This window comes from Gasterosteus aculeatus, chromosome 13 (assembly GCF_964276395.1).
Source record: "Gasterosteus aculeatus chromosome 13, fGasAcu3.hap1.1, whole genome shotgun sequence".
Taxonomy (NCBI): Eukaryota; Metazoa; Chordata; class Actinopteri; order Perciformes; family Gasterosteidae; genus Gasterosteus; species Gasterosteus aculeatus.
Window position 1 is genome coordinate 12,196,138 of NC_135701.1, and position 19,793 is coordinate 12,215,930.

Sequence of the window (19,793 nt, forward strand, 5' to 3'; positions counted from 1 at the left end):
GTCTTTTAGGCAACCGGTTTAGGGCGCCAAACTTAATTACAATAGAAAAGGTTTCACAAATAATCTTCAAATAAAGAAAAGGTCATCCAAAGTTTAGGCCTACAATATTCAAATAGGCATTGTAAAATCAGACAATGTATAAATGGGTTATAACCATAAACAGTCTACAGCACATGTCCTTTGACTGGTCGTTCCGATTTAGACTGTTTGAGGGTAAAAATATCACGGAAAGAGGAACGATTTGGAAAGTCACGTGACGAGAAGGAGCAAACTCAGTTTTGTCAGGGCGGATTGGTAAAGAGCTGGTCGGTGTCAGTAAGGGTGAGGCAGTTCCTTCCCATTACAAATCCCAAGATGGATGTAGCCATGTAGTGGTGCTGCTGTGGATGAGGACCCCCCCCAGCATCACTGCACAATAAGCGCACACAGGGAGGCCCTGCTGGCGGCACAGATCGAGTACTAGCATGTTTTGAGAGCACTGATTTTATTCTATTTCTTTTTCGGTCTGTCTGGATCATTCTGACTTGCTCTCGTTTTTGTGTCTCGCCCTCACTTTCTCTCCCTGGCTCACTCTTTCTTTCGCTCTGCTTTTCATAGTGGAGGAAACATCAGAGGGATCAGGCTGGCTTAGCTTATTGGAAGCAGATGGCAGACCAAAGGCAAGAAGGCCACAGTTTCATGAAGCGTGGTTTGAACATGCCAGGACCATGTCGAGGGGCATGCCCACGGATGATGGCTACACAGTGTGTGCGAGTGCGTGAGCAACATTTTGAGGGGTGGGGGGGGGTAGTTGATTTTGTACGTTACCCATCTGAGGAATGGGACCCCCAAATCACAGCCTGTCATCATCTGTGCATCCGAATTCACTGGTTGAGGCGACGTTTGAAAAAACCATGCATCAATGAGTTGGTGGCTTTGAAGCTCCTTGCTCCCGGTGCCCTGCTGCACTATAATCAGGAATCAAAGGCTGGCGCCTGGGATCCATCATCCTCTGCAAAGTGGTCGTGTGTTCAGTAATAATGCTGGCTAACTGTGTATGTAATGACTATTGGGAATACTGGGTTGACCGGCCATTAAAGAGGGAGTGAGAAGTGAAGCACAAATTTGAGAGCCGTGTTAAGAGTTTAAGCCAGAGAGAGAGAGAGAGAGAGAGAGAGACAAAGGGGACAGCGCGCAGCAAGGTCGCTTCACATTTCTCAAAACTTAGGTGTGGCGCTGGTGGAGTTGCTAAAAACACCATCAGGAAGAGCAGAGGAGAGCCCACTCACAGACGGACAGTCTCGGCCTGCCAGTCCACAACACAATACCAGATGGTGCAGTGTTTCCCATATGGAATAGACAAATACTGTGTCTAATGTCAGAATCCAACACTGTTTGCTCCAGCAGCATCCCTGCCCTGGGAACAAAGTGGTCATTCAGACTAGTCACTACACTGTATAATTACCCAGATAGACATTATGAGACACAATGCCAGCTCAGTGAAACTGGATAAAAAGGGTGCTTATGTCTGCACCCTCAACCACCCGTCTTCCATCCTGTCTACGCTCCAGTTTAATAATTTGTCTCTATCTGAATGAGAAAAAGGAGAATGTGTCTCTATGTATTTCTGATTTGACATGAAAATCAATTCGCCAGGGCTTAATCGTATGTGGAAAAAACACTCTCGTACTCGCTTGATATACTGTAACGCCATATGAGCAGTTTGTGCCTCTATCTGGATGCACAGCCTTTGATTACGTACTTTAAATCCCCATTAGATAGTTGTACAGTAGATTAGACGCTTCATCAACATGATTCCCGCTCTGTTAGAGTGGCAATGGGGAAAACGCAAGCGACCCTCTATTCCTTCTTTGCCCCCCCCCACCAATCGTCACTTATCGTCTTTTGTCTCTCGGCCTCTTATCGCGTGGTGCCACAGCAGGAAAGGGAGCCTGAGGGAGGCCTCGAGTAACAATGACCAGTCAGTTGAACTCTATACTGTGACCTTGGGTTTCCACACCCTGTCCGAAGCCGTAATCGTGGCAGGGGAGGGGCTGAGGCCGGGGGAGAGGGGGAGACAGGGGGCGTGGGGGCTCTAGGCAGGGCAGGGAACGCTATCTGTAAAAATAGATCTTCATTATTCGGAATTTTCCAGAAATAGTTTCAAAGAACAAGGCATCATTTCATCTTAATGGCTGGCGTGAATTGTTTTCGGGCGGTGTAATGGAAAAGCGTTGCCTTTTGGCAGCGTGGCCTCAGAAGTGGCCCGCTGCCTCTTTCACCGCTGAACACCACAGGGACCACATATTGGCACATTTCAAACAGTCTATTTTTAAAACCTCTTTTGTTGTTGTGTGCCTACCTCAGACTTCCGCTTCAGTATATTGACCTTAAAAAACACCTCTGACAGACATCCAAGTGCTACTTAGTTTATTGTCTGAGGTTCTGCTTTTCTCCGCAGCCGGCGGTCTGATGTGGAATAAAATGCTGAGACTGTAGATCATATGCTGCATTATTTGTCACGCTGCTTTTAGCCACTCTTAAGAACTGACAGAGGTGTATAGTCTATAAAATAGGAACTCAGTGGACTTGTTCACTTTATCTTTGAGGCTGGCAGACAGATGTGTTGCAGTGCGCCAGCCTAAAATCTCTGACGGGAAATGTTCAGCGGTTTGAGGAGGATGACTTGGTTGTCTCAGGGTCTGTTACTGATATCACACACACGCACACTGGATTAAAATGCATTGTATTCTATTGACCCCACCAGACTTTCCAGGAATTTATTTACTCTGTAACACACAAAGTTCTGGGGGTAGAAAAACAAGTGAATTAAATAATGGACTTCTTTATCCAAGTGATCTGATGTTTAGGCACAGCGGGGTCTCAGATCAATGGCCTCACGCACGCGGTCGCCGAGGGCAACTCTTCATGGTCGGTCCTCAGAAAGAGAGTCGGAGGCTGAATGAACACTCAGACACTTCGCTTACTTCAAAAACAACCCCCACCCACCCTTTCTCAAACACAACGAGTGGGGAATGAAAGAGAGAGAGGGAGTGATTCCATGCCTATTCTTCTACCCTCTCCCAGCAAAGGCCGCCGGCTAGGCAACTATTTTTAGCTTCACTACACACTATTTTTAGACCAATACCACTTTTTTTGAGGCACTTAAAAAGAGCACATCAAATAAAAGCGTGATGCTTGTGGTTGTTTGGGGGTGGCGCTTTATTTTCATGATCTGACAAACCATTGTGATTGTGATTGTGAAGACATGAAGTGACTAAACGTTGATTTTTATTTTTTTTTACTTTATACTTCTGGTCTCACCAGCCGTTTCTATGCATCATAATTAACAATTGTCTGTCTGAAAGCTTCAATACTAAACCAAAGACGACATAGACGGGTTCAAACTGATAAGGGGGGACGAAGTCAAAGGCCTCTGTTTGATATATTTACCAGACTTTGAACAAAAAAGTGCTTCCCATATGTTTAAACTCAACTTAACCCAGGGAAAGCACCACTGTTGTTAACACTGTAAATGTGAAAAGGTATTATTAGTTTTTCTTCTTCTTCTTGATTTCTTTTTTTTGTTTTAACAAACTCTAATACTGTCAGCTTTCCAATAAGGCTAATTTACTTAGTTTGTCAAAGGAGCTACAGACCTTAATCCACTGCGCACCAGCAAAAGCCGCGCTGCTGATCTCTCCGTCACTCGTAAACACGGAGGCCCTGTGATCTCTGTCACAACCCCGCCCCTTACCTGCAGCCCATGTCGCACCACGTGCACCCTCTCCTTAAGTCCTCAAAATGACTCCACACAGAATTGCTGTGGACAACTGGAACACTGCAGACGTGATATGACCCTCTTTTTTTCTCCTGCATGCATACGCATGTCAAAGTCGCACGGGGTGAATTAGTAAAGGCATTCAAGCCAGAGCAATTATACCGAGTTTGAAAGCCATGAGAAGAAGTCATTCAGTGGGCTGATCAACACGGAAACCCCCTTAAGGCTAATGTTCTCCACGCTGTTTAGAAACTAAATAAGCACATTGAATAGCACACATGCTGGAAAATATTTTCACAAGAGCGAGGCATGAGAACATGAGCACACTGGCACTTCAGACAGGGAGATCACATGTCCTGTTGACTAGCAAGAATATGATGGGAAAGTAGAGAAAAATAAGTTTGAATCAATAAAGACAGGACGTTTTAGCTAATGAGAGTGAAATAATAAATTCCCTGTTGAAAATGGGAAGAAAATTAAGTCGTATTGCTGATTCAAACATGGTGTAGGGCCTGCATTGAGCTGGTGTGGATGTGCTACGTGACTCCTCTCTTCTTTTTGCCATCTTCCAGACATACTCGCTTTCTCTTTATGCTTCTTTATTTCCAGCCAAGCACCCCCACCACCTCTTACTTTCCTCCACCTCCCTCCCTACATCCTCCCTCCCTCCCTCCCTCCCTCCAGTGGACTGTCACAGTGCTGAAATCACACCTGTGCTTCTCACACATCTCCGCACGCGGGTGAAACATACGCAGGGTGAAACATGGTGAGGGAGCTTTGCTGAATCTCATTAGCCAAGCGGGTAGTCATTAACAGAATGACCTTTGGAAATAATTACCAGCCTTCCTCCCTCCATCCCTCTTTCCCTCCCCCCCTTCCCTTCTCGCGCTCATCCATCCCTCTGCCCCCTCCCCCTCCCCTTCCTCGCTCAATAGTTCCTCCTAGGTGCGAGGGAGCGAGCAGGAGAAAAGGAGGGAGAGAATAGGCTGGTGAGGCAGGTCCCTGCTCCCGCTGCTGTTTAAGATTACAGGGTGAGCTGAACTTTCAGATTAGGTTAATCTGCTGGAAATGGGATTTGCCAACAACCTTTCCTCTGGCAGGTAGGCAGGTCACCTCAGTACCAAGAGACATGTGCCGTTCCATGTGATACTTGAGCCAGTGGCATCGGAGTGTGCTGCGCCGGCTGAGGTCAGACCAATGCCGTCGGCTCTGCAGGGTTCGAGTCAATCGACACCGCGTATGCACACATGCCGCGCAAACGCGCACGCAGGACAGTCCTACTTTTGTGTGTATGCATATGAGCATAATAGCCTGTATTCAATATACAAATATTGAAGCATTACAGCCCTCGGGTACTGTACATGCAGGCATTCGTGGTGGGGGGGGGGTTCCTCTCAGCTTACTCTCTAACACTTTCGTTGTCTCACAAACCTGTGTTCTTTGTTTTAACAGAGGGTAAACAAACACATTGAGGAAAAAGGGATTTGGCACAGTGTGTAGTTGGATCCGGGGCTGTGCAGTCACAGCGAGAGCCAGCCAGCGCTGCTTAGGCTCGGGCATGATCTGCAATCATCGGCAGGGAAAAGAAAAGACTCTTCCATTTGTTAACACAATTAACAACCCCGGTACTGTTGTAATAAATCCTCAGAAAGAGGTCAAAGTGATTGCTCTTCAGCAGATATGTATAAAAAGAGAGGAAAAAGGTGGATGGATCCTTTCTCTTGTCGTTTCCCCCCAAAAAAACAGCTTCCCAGTTTTCCTCTAATGCCGTTCGTATGTCCAGGAAACGAGCCCGGCAGACAGCAAGTATGGGGAATCTATCTGCGTTGTTGGACTGTTTTATCCGGAGCCAGACCCAGAGTGTACTGTAGACCTGCCAACATGACACATTTGGAGCCCCCTCGGACATCCAATAATGGGAGGGTCCACCTCTGTGTTTCCTTTCATCAACCTTCGAGAGCCTTGATCAGTCTACGAGTCTCTTGGAACAATTTGCATTAATTAAGAGGACCTACCTGCTTGTTTATGTAACAGCTGAAAACAGCATGTAGTACATGTTTTATTATAGTCTCTAGGGGGGAGACTAGATACAGCTGCATCTTGCACACAAGAGTGTTTGAAAAACAGGGAGGAAAGGCCTGAACTTTTCAAAAACACATATCCCCAGTTACTTTCAGATTGCCACTGTGTTTATGTAATTATTCTTGAGGGATGATACACTATAAATGCAACAATATCTTTTTGGATTAGCAATGCGTCCCCTGATTTACCACTTTACTCTTTACTGATTTATCAATGCTCTCTCAATGCTCGATCTCTTTCTTTTAATCCGCTATTTTTGGTGACATACACCCATTGACCCATCCGTAGATTCAACCTAATACAAAACAATCGCTTTATGGAGATTATGTATGCAAGAGTAAGGGAGGGAGAAAAAAAAGCCCTCCAGCCTCTTGTAAACATGCTGTAACTGGAGGGGTTGTGCACCGCTCTCTGTGGCACTCTCTGAACAACGCTAATTATCAACCAAAGACATCCTAATTACATAGAGCCTTATTGCTAATGTTGCAGGCCTCTATGCCATCCGCCCACACTCTGAGCTGTGCCCCCCCCCTACCTCTGCCTCTCCTCCCACTACACCTTCAGGCGCAGCAACAACAGAGGGACTGAGATGCAGGCAGTTTGTGTACCTCTAAAGAAAATAAATCCATACAAATTCGAAATTAAATGTGTCACATATCAAATGTCATTTTTAAGTTTTGTCCCTGGAAGTGGGTGGTGGGGGGGGGGGCGGCTAGATCTAACCCCTCGCCCCGCAGTTCCCCTCGCTTCCCCTCCCTCTGCACACACCCTCCTCCCACCCCGTGCAAAACGCGCTGGTGTCAGCCCCGTGGCCAATCCCGTTAGCACGCTGCAGCGGACGATGAAGGCCTCTCCAGATCGATTTCTGCCGCTGCGAGTTGCTCAGAGTCCTCCAGGGATCACAGTGTAGGTAGTGCTCCACGGCGCTCGGCCCCAGTGGGCTCTTTAGCGTCTTCCCCTGACGCATCTGTTTACACGTTAGCCGTCCTCTGCTCTCTAATGGAGACGTTGTTAAAGAGCTTCAAAGCAGGGAGCTCTTGTCACGGGCACTTGCTGAAACATGTGACAACTCTCTTCGTGGGTCCAGCCTGGCCAGCGTAATGCACTGACTGCACAGTGGCTGATGGGCTTGTTGCATAAGAAAGATCAGTCCTTACAAGCAGAGGGGATATGCTACATGTCAAATATATATATATTATATATATATATAATATATATATATTTGACATGTAGCATATATGTATATATAAAAGTACTGGTTTGTTGATGTTCCCTCATCGACACTAAGGTTTGTTGGGAAAGAATGGGAAAAAAAACAAAAGACCACATCTTTTCCAAAGTATACGACATTTGATTCGAGGTGTGCAAATGTGTGAATAAAAAATGTTTTCAGTCAGGTGCAGTGTGCCATCTGGAATAGCAGCCCTGCCCCCGGTGGCCCTTTCCACTCGCCGGCAGGTGTCAAGCACAGCAACATATATGCATTAAGATTAAATCCTGTCCCATGCGGTTTGTACCTGTGTTAGAGTACAGTCAGCTCCATAGGTGTGAGAGTGCTAAGAGTATGCATTCATTATTTCTCACTGGGTCCCCACTTTTCCTTCTCTTTTTAGAAAATCATGTTGCAAACTGCATAGACGATACAGACAAGGGAATATATAGTCAAATTAAAAGAATGCAGTTGAGGTTTTCTAGCAAAATTCTAATTACTTTTGATTTATTACCGTATGAAGCCCACTATGAAAACCTAAGAATAAACTTTTAAGCGTTTTTATCTGAGTTGCATATTTAACACAAAAAATCATCACACTGATTTAAGGAATTCATGTGGCAAGCTCAAATTATGTGAATTGGGATATTTTTCATATACTTTATTTACATTATTTATTCAACATTAATTTGTGCGACGGTTTAACCTGCGAGCATATTAACGTGTGCGCACGATATAATGTGATATACCCTGCATGAATGCATGCATGTCTGTGCGTGTCTGTGTGTGTGGGGCCTGCCAGTTTTGTCAGCGCTACAGCGTGAACGTTGTATGACAGGTTCACGTTGGGAGCTTAAGAATCCTGGAGGAGGCCGGCGTCATTTCCTGCTTAATCTACCTGCCTGGCGGCTGGCCTGAGAGGCGCCGTTAACATCGCCTTGAGCCGCACAAGTGACATGTGTCCAAAGCGAGTCAGATCAACATCCTTCTCTGAGAAGCAAATCGATGGTGACAAGACACCAAGGACAGGGGCAGGTTAATGCACAGCTCAGGTCGGAAAGGTCCAGAGCCATGATAGACTTACATTATTTCGTAACAAATTCCACTCAATACAAGGAGGCAATTTAAATAAACATATTCTCTTAAATCAATATAATGTGAGCGTTAGAAATTCTTCTTTTTTTTTCACTGAGCACAAGCTATGAAAGCAATTATTTCTTACACTATGTTAGGTGTGAAGACAAAAAGAGAGAAGTAAGGGTTGCTGAATGAGTCACAAATACTGTAACCATCTGTCGGCTTGAGCGCTTCTGTGTGTTTGCATGTGCACGTGTCTGCGCACGTGCGCGTTGCTCCCTTTTATGTGTGAGCGCATTAATGCGTGCTGTTTGCGTGTTCTTACCTCCACAATGTCAGAGTTGGTCCTGCTCTCGTGGGGCTCGTTGTACTCTGTGTATTTAAGCAGGACCTTGTCCATGTCTGTGCTGGCATACTGGAACAGCTTGTTGGTGCTGTTGAAGATGATCAGGGCAATCTCACAATCACACAGCACGCTCAGCTCGTACGCCTTCTTCATCAGGCCGAACTTTCGCTTTGTAAATGTCACCTGGGTAAAAGAAGGAGACAAAAAATATACATATTCACCGTGAGTCATTGAAGATTCGTGTTCACAGGTCCAGTGTCCCTGAACTGAATTTGATTGACCTGTAATCCAATCAATATATTTGTGTTCATGATTCAACTATAGAAAAAAGACTCCCCCTTTCTTGTGACGTTTATTCAGAAATGAAAAATAAAAATCAGACATGACAACGGTTCCCTTTTAATATTAAGAAAAGAGAAACTGAATAAAAAGGGGAGAGGGGTCTTCTGAAGGTTCAACGCTCCCTGACTGTAACAGTGCATCACCTACACCGGAAAAAAAGACCCTAGGTTTGTATTTAGGGAAGTGAAAATACTGAGTCTCAGACAGATAACGGTTATTGCCTCTTCATCAAAGCACACAGAGGTTCGTCAACATCCGTCACGTAAAATAGTCTCTTTTTCACCGCCCAAATGTGCTTGCTTTCCATTCCCGCTCTGACACAAAGAAATAAACTATTACATAACTATTATGCCTAAAAAAAAAGCTGAGGCGTACTATTTATTTACGCAATGGAACATTAATTCACGTTGTTCAGTTGTGTAGTTTCCCAATTAACTGCCTCTCATGGTGAATAACAAGGCATTGATATAAATAACAGATGGGCTCCCTGACTGCGCTTGAAATGATTTTTAAGAGCTCAAATAGGGACAATACACTCAACTTAAGTAACAAAATGTGTCTTCAATAATGGGGCCTTTTCTCTTTCTCTGTCTGGCTATGTGTAAGTGTATGCATGTGAAATGTGCGCGGGGCACAAATCTGCTAACAATAATAACACCAGCATTCAAGTGCCCACAGTGTCAAAATAGAACAGCCTCTATTCCTCTATTGTTTGGCTCCAAACAAGAGCAGTGAAAGTGAGTTCATTCCAGTGAGCACCTGCGTCTTTTCCAAGTCATGCGCGCAAGCTCTTTGGCTGTTTGAGAAAACCAGAAAAAGTGACAGCGTCCTTTTTTGGGCAATGTGTTTGTGCATTGAACTTTCTTTCTTTTTCTTAATTTTCATCTCTGACTGTGTGTGATTTATGAGATTTATATTGACAAAGTTTTTTCTCTTACAGCTGGTGGCTAATGATCTCCGTTTGTTGATGATCTGAATTTTTGTCTCCTTTTATTCTCCTCTGACACTCAAGTGGGCCAAAAAACATAGAGGCTATAATTGTAGATTATAAAAATCTTGTAATGTAGTGTAAAGTGTGTAAAGTGTAATGTAAATGTAAATCAGGGAAATGCAGGATCTGCAGCATACATTTTCTTGTTGTGCCCTTCACATTTTCTTTTTACAACTCTGAGGTCTCAAAGAGGAGATTGGGTTGAATGGGTATTGATAGATAGAGTTTTGGATTTCCTGAAATCATATCTCCCAGGATGCACCAGAGAAACTGAATATCAGACTATCCCTCACTTGCACCCTGTCCTTCTCCCTCTAAGTGAGTGGGATAAAACCCTGCATGAACTGCCGTACCCTGGACGAGCTAAAGTTTCCCGGCGATGTCCTAATGTCACGGTAAGCTATGTCTCAGGCAGCATGGGCTGAAACCAGGGAAACGGCATTTTAACTCATTACAAAGTAGCGTGTGCGACGTCGGGTTCAGAACCTCAGCACAAACACACATCTAATTCAGCGGCAACATCAGCAGAGATCGCTCCCCTGGGCTCTAAATACCATGCTGACATTTACGCAGTCATACCGAAATATGAAAAGAATTCACATCCACAAGATCAAAAGCCCTCTTGTGACGATGAAATTAATTGTGGTATCCAACCCAATCTATGCTGTACCTTTACGAAATTGAAAGCTGCGCACCTTAGAGGGGTCTTCCAACCTTACAACCACAGAGCAACAGTACACATCGCACACAATCAAGTGAATAAGACGACAGGACCGTAGGACATGAGGTCAAAGAAGACTATTCAGGAACAGGACGTGAAGAGTGTTGTCTTCCCCTGGTGGTTTCGATGCGAGGGGCAAATGCAGGACACGGCAAGCTGCCGGCCCAGCTCCGCTATCACCCGCACACTGTGCCGGGGGCCATTACTGCTTCAAAAGGTGGCACGTGGCGCACATAATGGGCTGGGTGTGAGTCCCAGAGGTCCTGAGCTGCTATTCTCCAAGGGGAGGTCCCTAAGCCCGCTCGGATCGTTATCCACATATTACTGGACCACTTGCAAACATCAGCACAAACACACACACAGACACACATACAAAGGCAGCAGTGTTTGTTTAACCTGGACAACACTCAATCGTTGCTTCTCATTTTAACGTGTAAGAAGCAGATTTCTGATCAAAGGAATTATGTCGGCCATCTCCGTAAACTAGGAACTCTGAGTGCGATCCGCACATAGATAATGTTTCTCACATTGACTGACTTTAACAACACCACTAGAGGAGATTATGCGTGATTATGAAAAGCCTTGACTGACCAAACAATACCACCTACGTGAATATCACACCACACCCCCACATCTGAATCTGACACGTACAACCTGCTACCTCCAAATCACATATTACTGACGCTATGCAAATACATCCAGAAACACACAGGCATCAATACGATAATATACAGCGCAAGCGTACTCGCACAACTATGCAGGTTTTGATAATAATCTTGATGATAAATACAGGTGGAACAATTCCTGTGACTTATTTGTGCTTTAACCGTAGTAATCTTTATATTTAGCATTACATTTCACAGCGACAGAGACAACTCTGTCGTAACTCCATGGCCTGACATGAAGCTGTCATGTGACCTCTTCAGCCCATCGACATTCAAGCTGCTGCTGTCACCACCGGTCTTTCCTGTGCAAAGTCCAAACAGCTCTCGCCCCACAAAGCAGCAGAAATCATATTGTAAAATCATATGATAATTAACTTATTTTGCAAGCGGCGCACTAAATGGAAAACAAGAGGTTTCACCGTATTTGCTAAAATGTGTAGGTAAGGAAAGTTATTTTTATGTTTCACTCTTAATATACCTTATTTAGCGTTCTTACTTAGATGTTTTTAAGCATCATCATTTTGGTGCTTGGAGTTTAGCCTTTGGATTATGTTGAACTTGTTGTTGAACCGAAAAAATTCTAAAACTCCTGTATGACGGGGAGGGTTTAATCTCTTGACCAGTGGGTGCTGTTAGACACACCAGTGTGTTAATAAGAGAGAGCATGACGTTGCAGCACCTTTGGAGCTGTGCATACTGGTGAGTGTGTAACCTGGGTGTGAAAACCTTGACACACACTTGATTTTGATTTATTTTCTTATTTGTTGAGGTAAAGACTAAATAATAGCATAATTGGCAACTTCGCAAAACAGCTCAACCTTTTAAGAGATGACTGTTATGGAATATTGTCAAAGAAAAAGAGAATTTTGGATGCTTTATGGGGTTTAGGAGACAACCCCCCTCCTCTGCTTTACCCCATCATATCTACTTACTACATATAAAGACATCTTTATACATGCTACATAAATCTTAATGACATCTGGCTCATAATGAGCTCTCTGTCACCCTGAGAGCATGGTGAACATGCACTGTCGACAGTAACACACAACCCTTATTCGTTTATTCGTTTACCCCTGTCCTCCTACGCCCACGTGCATGGATCCCAAGAGATTCATGCACGTGCACACACAACGGACACACAATTTCAGTCAGACACCTCCCGTTTAAACACCTAAAAGAGTTATCACCCCATCCGTTCAGAGCATGTACCTCTCCATTCCAAATCATTTACTTTTCTTACCATGTTATTTTTCTTTCTTTTTTTAACGTTTTTGTTTGAAAGTAAATAAAAGTATTGTTCCACTGTAAAACAACCAATAAATAATAAATGATGAAAATAAAAGTTCTGGACTTGCACAATTGACTCGTCAAATCTCCTCTGGCTTAACAGGAGAAAAAAACGCCCAGGATAAACATGAGGACGGAAAGAACGTCGGGATAGTGGCTGATTCTATGCCACATGGGTGAGAGGGGAGAGAGAACGAGGGGAGGGCGGAGGAGGGAGAAGAGAGGGGGCGGACGCACAGGAAGCACATTTGTATGCATTTCCTCTCATAACAGGAAGAGGCCAGTGGCTTCCCCTTCACAATGGCTTCGCTTCTGCTTCCCACCTCCTGCCTGCTTCCCTGGGGGAGGAGGAGGTGGAGGAAGACGAGGAGTGGAGAGAAAGGCACCAGAAACTGCTGGTTAGCAAACCAAACATGGCTGTGCAGGGACACACACACACACGTGTGTAAGGAGCAGCACCATTTGTCCTGAGACAAACACTTATCCCATTGTCAGGGGCCGAGCAGGAAGTTAGACGAAAGGAATAAGAGGAGCCGAAGACCTGGTCCTGAACTCTCCTTCGAAGCCAAGAAGGCTGTTAAAAGGGGCATTACGACAAAAGAGGCTTGTCCCACCTCTAATATATGCTCGGCTCTTCTAAAACCCCACTTATCATCCTTTTTTTTTCAGAGCGCCTTCATTATACAGCAGGAACTGGAAGCAGCAGACCACAAACATTTCTCTTTTTGAAAGTCGGAATAGAAAGTGTCCACTTAGAGTTGTTAAAAAAAGAGGAGTGTCTTTATTACGTGGTTTTAGTTATAGCTGTCTAGTTTCAATTGTTCTTCTCACCAACACTTAATTACATTTCAGGGCGGCAGTCTGAATCCAAACTGACCCAAACTGAAAAAAGGATAAGCCCACAGATGAAAATAAAGTGTTAAATGTTTCATTGCAAGGCCAAGATGAGGGGCCGGAATGGGATAAATAATGGGATTGTCATTTATTTGAGGTGTAAAAGAACCAAAACAACTAATCTCAACTACTTGAGATGGCAAAACAATACAACACTACAGCAGAGAAAAGTTGGGAGCTTAGTGAGCTGTTTTCAGTTGAGGTCTCGAAGCGCTGAACATATGACAGAGAGGAGTGCCACCCGCTGGGGTAAAAGAAGGAGATGGTAGAAGGTGGGAAACAGGGAATTAGAGGAGGGGCGTAGGGGTGAGGAGCTAGCCTGTGGGCCTCATTATTTTCCTGCTGTTAATTTCACTCGCACATTTTCTCACCCCGGTGCTGTTGATTGCAGGAACGAAGGCTTCGCAGAAATAAAGAGACCCCTTATTTCAGCTTCGGTTAACATGGTGAGGCAAGAGAAGCGGCATGGGAAGACATTAATAAACATCTTTTTTTTCGTTTTTTTTCTTCCAGCCAAGTTAGTATCAGTGTGTCTGTTTGTGGGAGCTGGGGGATCCTGCTGTTTTGCTTCCTGTCACTGATGACCTGCTCCATGTTTAACCTTTGGCCCCAGGTCCCTTCCCCCTTGAAAACCGCGTGTCTCTCCCACAAACACACACACACACACACACACACACACACAAAAACACACACACACACACACACAGATTGGTCCAAACAAGTCATCCTAAATTAAGCCCACTGAGTGTACTGGCTGGAGAGGTAACACTAATTAGAGCCAATTGCAGCAAATTAGTCGATCAACAAGGCCGACTCCAGAGAGACAGACACGTTTTATGTACATTTGCATACAGGTCCACACAGCGTAGACCAGTGCACATAAACCTGGGACCAAAAATAGCATCTAAGTATGTGTTTGAGTTGCATAATCCAAATGTCTCAAATCTATACCAGTGTGTGCACAAAATACCTGTGCATGTATCTTGAACTTTAGGTGTGTGCCTGAATGTGTGTGTGTGTGTGTATGTGTGGTAGCTGTGGCAAGAGAGTCTGCTTTCTGTGTACAGCCCATGAGTTTATGGTACAGGGGGCTCTTTCATGTGCCCGAGGGTGGGAGAGGGTCTGAGTGGTCAGGGGGCTTGGAGCCAGGGCTCCACACTGCTGCCCACTGTCCAGCGCTCCGGGCAGCCAGTCAACGCCAGGGAGGCCTGGCCCTTCTGTCCATGCTCTGGGGAAGTGTTTCTGAGCCTGGGGGTGGCAGGACAAAGTGGCCGCCCAGAGAGAGGGAGCCGGACCTCGTGCCTGCTATGATACTGCCGCTGCAGGGGTTCGGGAGGCGCTGTGGCCCAGTAGGAGGCAAGGTAGCGTCCACAGTCCACATCCGTGACCGTACTATGACGTGTGTATAGAACCATGAAAATGATTGTTATTGTTTTATTGTTTTTTTTTATTGCTATCATGGAGTGAAAATGCTTTATACTATTTTATATTTCATGCAAGAGCTTCTTAACATTTAGATTATGACAAATAACTACAACTGAATACTATATATTTTGTACAAATCATAAAAACAACATCAAACTATTAAATGCAGAATAGTCTTACGGCCGACCTTTTAGGACAACACCAAAAACCACTGGTGTTTATTTTGCTTGAGCTTCGGGTCGTTTCCTTAAAAAGGAAGTGAAAATATGCAAAGCCAAAGCTTCCGTTTTTTTCTTTTTCATGAAGGAAATTTTAGTTTTCTGTCTCTGTCTTGTGATGTCCGCTTCTACGAAATGTAGGCATGTCCTTTATTTAGACTGAAGGTTCCATGACACCAAATCGTCCATGCTCAGCGTGCTTACAATGTCGACCACATGACTGGATGACATCATAGCAATAGTACTTACTATTCAACTAAAACAAACATCTGAAAAAAAACGAATCTAGCATTTCAGAGATCAAAACAACAAAATACTGTGACATATTGATTTTTCCTTTCCCTGAACCCTTTCTCTCTCCTCCCTTCCCCCCCTCCTCGCTCTGTAAGTAAAGCCCGGATATCTCAGGCATCGATTCCCCTCAGGTGTCCTTCCTGTCTCCCTCTTTTCCTCCTTATCCGCAGGAGCCGGAGTGCCTGGTACAACTGGCGGGCCCAGTCTAAGGTGGGATGAGAGAGAAGGGCTGAGATAACAGTAAGGAGGAGGTGTGGGCGCTGCAGCAACATGATAGCTTCCGTCCTCATCTGAAACTCTGTGACCTCCTCTTTGCTCTTGTCTCTCTGTCTGTTGCTAACATACATGCATTAATCAGAATACAGAGAATTATCATTATTCAAGTATCGACTCAAAAGGCACCCTGTTTTTGGAGATGAGTGTAAAACCGTCTTACAGGAACTTTCTTCCTCATCTCAGGATTACTTCACTCCTCTCACTCTCCCCATTGGACCTTACACATTACACTCGCTGAGAGAAGTCACGACAAGTGTTGCAATCTGCTTCAATTACTCTTCCAGCACTGCACAATCAATTCATTGAGCCTTCTTTTTATGTCACTTTACTCTGGCTGCATTTAACAAAGCACTCTGTGAGAAACTGTTGAGGACTATTTCTGTGTGCGTCGGACTATAAAGAGGCTAAGGCGATGAAGTGGGTCTGTGGGTTCATACAACTTGTGTTTGCCTGTTTGACCTGTGATCCAGGGGCCACGTTAGCAGCGTATGGATCCAATTGGGCTGCCAGGATGCTGACAGAGTGTCAGTGGTAAGTCGTGGCACAGGAAGTGATCAATTGTCGGCCTGGAGGGCAGTGAGAGAGCTCTGTCTCTATCTGTTTCCTGCCACGGAGGCAGCGGCTGCTTGAATCCCGCCGTCCACAATTTATTAGGTCTCTCTCTCTCAAGTAGTGCCAGCTGTTGTTAAAGATTTCCATTGTTGCCAGGTCCGTTTTAGGTTTGTCTGTAAAGTAACTTTGGTTTGAAGATGTATCTCACGTGCTGTGCGAAGGTAAGCAGCCACAGCCACAGCAGTCCTACTGTTACTGATTTAGGCCGAAGGAAAATATTTGTCCAGAGTTTGTCTCCCAGGTTGCTCTTCATCTCCACCCTGTTGGCCCATCTCTGTTTGGTTGTTTGTTTGTGTTTTCCCCGGTGCTACCACCCTCCTCCCGGTAATATTCCACTGCCATGGAGCTAAACTTGGTGGCATGGCGTGAGCTGCTGGGTGTGTGCAGGGTGTTGGAGTTGTGAGGCCGCAGCCCTCAGAGCAGCCAGTGATCTGCAGAATGTTTTTTAGTTTTTTTTGAATTACAGCTGTTCTCATGCAAATCCCTTTTTGGAAAAAAAAAAAAACTACTGGGATGTTGAGATTTTGTGGAAACAAACCTGCCATTATAACCCGATGGAACTCTTCCACTGAAAGCAATAACTTCTATCTCTGAATGCACCATTTGGTCGCCCAGTTCACATATTGCCCAGACTCCCTGAAGACCTTCATTGTTGAGGGCTATGTGGGGTGTTTCTCCTTCCTCCATCTTACACCCCTCCCCTTCTTCACCCTCGTACTCATCCATCCTCCCCTCCCCCAGGGACTCACCTGTCTGTTGCGTTCATCCATAATCCGCGTGATCTGAATCTTTTTCCTCCCCATCGTCCCCGTCTCTTTTCTTTCTCTCCTCTTTCTAAAGAACTTTATGCTTTCTTCTCTCTCCTCTTTCTTCTTCTTTCTCCTCACACTCCTGCTCTTCCTTTATCTGACTTTTTTTCTTCTTTCTATTTCTTCCAATCAACTCAAAGACTCCAGCATCCGTACCTGCAAGAGAGAAATGGGGAGGGGAAGGAGAGGAGAGGATAAGCATTACATGAAAGGAAATATGGCAAAATACTGAGAGAAAAGAAAAATAATAAAAGTGGCATCGCGGCAGCCACAAGGGAGGGTGAAGAAAGACAAAGAATCTGTCAACAATGTTGTGAGAACGGCTGTGTTTTTCACTGTCGATATCATGCAAATCAGTTTTTGCATTTTTTTTTCCCAGGCACAGACTATGAGAAGAGACAGCGCTGTCAGGATCTCGCTTCGTTCACAGGGACTTTGACAGTGTTTTGGAAGTGCCGCTAACTTAAACGCTCTAATCACCAACACTGTAACATTACCTCCAGACCGAGAAATACATTTCATTTCTTCCCACGAACTGCACCGTGTTGACACTGGAAACAGCCAGATGCAGCTTTTTCTATTTTATCCGCAGCTCATCCCCAAAAGGGCAGACATGAGTCGCAGGACGGAATACAGATGTAAAAACCGAGATCACCCTGCCGGCCACATTTTGGCAAAACAAAGCCATGAAAAATATAGCGAGAAGAAAAGGGATAAGAGGTCTTTTGAAACAGGGCAAAGGGACAGCTGATGAGCTGGACGGCATGTCCAAAGAGAGAAAGCTGCGCTTCAAAAAGTTTGTGCGCGAGTGAGTGACCGTGTGTCCGCGCGTTCGCGCCCATGTGTGAGCGTGCACACGTTGGCGCGTGTGCGTGTTCTTGTCTGAGCTTGGCTAAGCCGGAGCTCCGGTGCATCTCTCCAGAGTGCTAAAGTAGGCCAACCCAATCTATCTCAGGGAGGAGCAGAAGAACTGTTGTTGTGTTTTCTTTTGACAGTAGAGGTGATAACGTCCCTCGTTATGCAAATGAGCATCCCATTATTTAAGCTCAGTGCAATGCAGGGGAGCTGTCAGCGCCGTCACATAAAAAAAAAAATCCTCCATCTACCCCTGCCTTTTTTTCTCTACTTTCCCCTTCTTCTCTCTTCTCTCCTTTCTGAACCAGATTTCCGGCACCTGGCAGCACAAGCATCAGACATTGATGTGGAAGACGACACTGCTCCACCAAAAGACATGTCAGTCTCAGTCTCTCTCTCCATCACTCTCTCTATCGCTCTCCTCTCATACAACCTTGCTCTCTTCTTCAATCGCTCGCATTCTCTCCCTCGCACATTCCCACACATACATGCATATTGTAATGCACTTCCTTTCCCCTTCTTTCCTTTTTTTTCCCGTCTTCCCCTAACCTGAATCCATGTGTTTATTGAGTAACATGCATGAGAAAGCACAGGAAAGCTCTAAACCCCTGAGGTGAGCGCAGCACATTGCGACGCACTTGACCTCTTTGTGCAGGAGAGTAGGACATTGATAATGAAAGTGCGTAATAGGGACATCAAGGGATACTGCGTCTCCTACTGACAGATGGAGGCACGTAGCGGTAGTACGTAACTGTAAATCTTTTAATTTGCCACTGAAGACACAGGCTGTTTGGTTCCTTCAAGCTCTGGGTTCCTGTGGTGTTTAGTTCAGGAAGGGCTAACTTTGATGATGTGATTTGTGTTATTTGCATAACACAGATTTAGCAAATATAAGATATTTTTTAGGAATATTATTACACTGAATATCGTGTATATTATAAAGCCCAAAACTTCCATCATACAAAAAATGGACAACAACAACGTGAGACAATACAATTTGAACAATAATGAAATACATGACAAAAAACCTCCTGGGTTGGTTTGAAATACGCCCACTTTATGGAAGTAATGAGATGCATACATGAATGCAGCATTCAGCAGTTACTGCACCATCATAATGATAACAAGATCTAAAAAAAAAAAAAAAACACTTTAGCATTGCTCTGCGCGAACACACCCATCCGTAGACGGAAAAACAAAGAGCTGCCCTCCGGTAGAAAATAAAGAAGAATGTTGTCAGACAAACTGGGATTACAAGCCAACACTAAGGCGCTTGGCACAAGACAGCCAGACAAGGATATCAATCAAGTCGGCGCACTTCAATCACAGGCTGACAGCATCGTCCCTTCGCCGCCTTTGTGTTCAACAGCCCGGGCACGGCTCCAAACAAGGAGGCGTTACCTCAGTGATCCCGGCCGCCCGTAGGCCTCCACCTCCCCCTCGCCCCCCCCCAGCACACCGAGCGGAGCTGAACCTCTCAACGTCAACAACCGCTGGGGCAACACCGTAGGCCTCACGTAACATTAAGGCTGAGATTAAGCTTGTGTCCTGAACATTTAATCCCTGCTTTTGGCTCTCAGCACCAGCTAACGCTCCCCGAGGTATAAGGTTCTGCTGCCGCTTACCCCCCCCTCCCCTTTTCCATCCCTCCTCACTCTTACCTCCTCTACCAACTCCTACGCAACAAGCCTAGTTCCCCTTCCCTCCATCCCTATTCCGACTCTCTCTCTCTGTCCCCGTCTCCCGGCCAAGATCCCCCCCCCTCCCCCCACACACTTTTCCTCACACCCGCCCCCGTCCCATATGAGTGCCAGGCAGCTTCTGGGTAAGAACTGAGTGCCCACCTCCTCATCGGGCTCCCGTCCCTCTCATTCCCTCATGGTGAATAAAGCATCAGTTCACTTAACAGATTACCACAGAATCACTCAA

The 19,793-nt window shown here is 45.3% G+C and overlaps 1 protein-coding gene across 29 annotated transcripts in view; it reads right to left on the minus strand.

Annotated features, from left to right (window-relative positions):
* Positions 1-19,793, minus strand: part of mef2cb (myocyte enhancer factor 2cb) — a 64,881-nt gene that overhangs the window by 18,571 nt on the left and 26,517 nt on the right. For all 29 annotated transcript variants that reach the window (XM_078086783.1, XM_078086779.1, XM_040196443.2 and 26 more), the window contains 2 exons: positions 16,950-17,165; positions 8,455-8,658 (listed from right to left, as the gene is read on the minus strand). In XM_078086783.1, coding sequence (XP_077942909.1) covers positions 8,455-8,658; positions 16,950-17,003 — 258 coding nt within the window. In that variant the 5' untranslated portion in view covers positions 17,004-17,165. The remainder of the gene's footprint in view (positions 1-8,454; positions 8,659-16,949; positions 17,166-19,793) is intronic.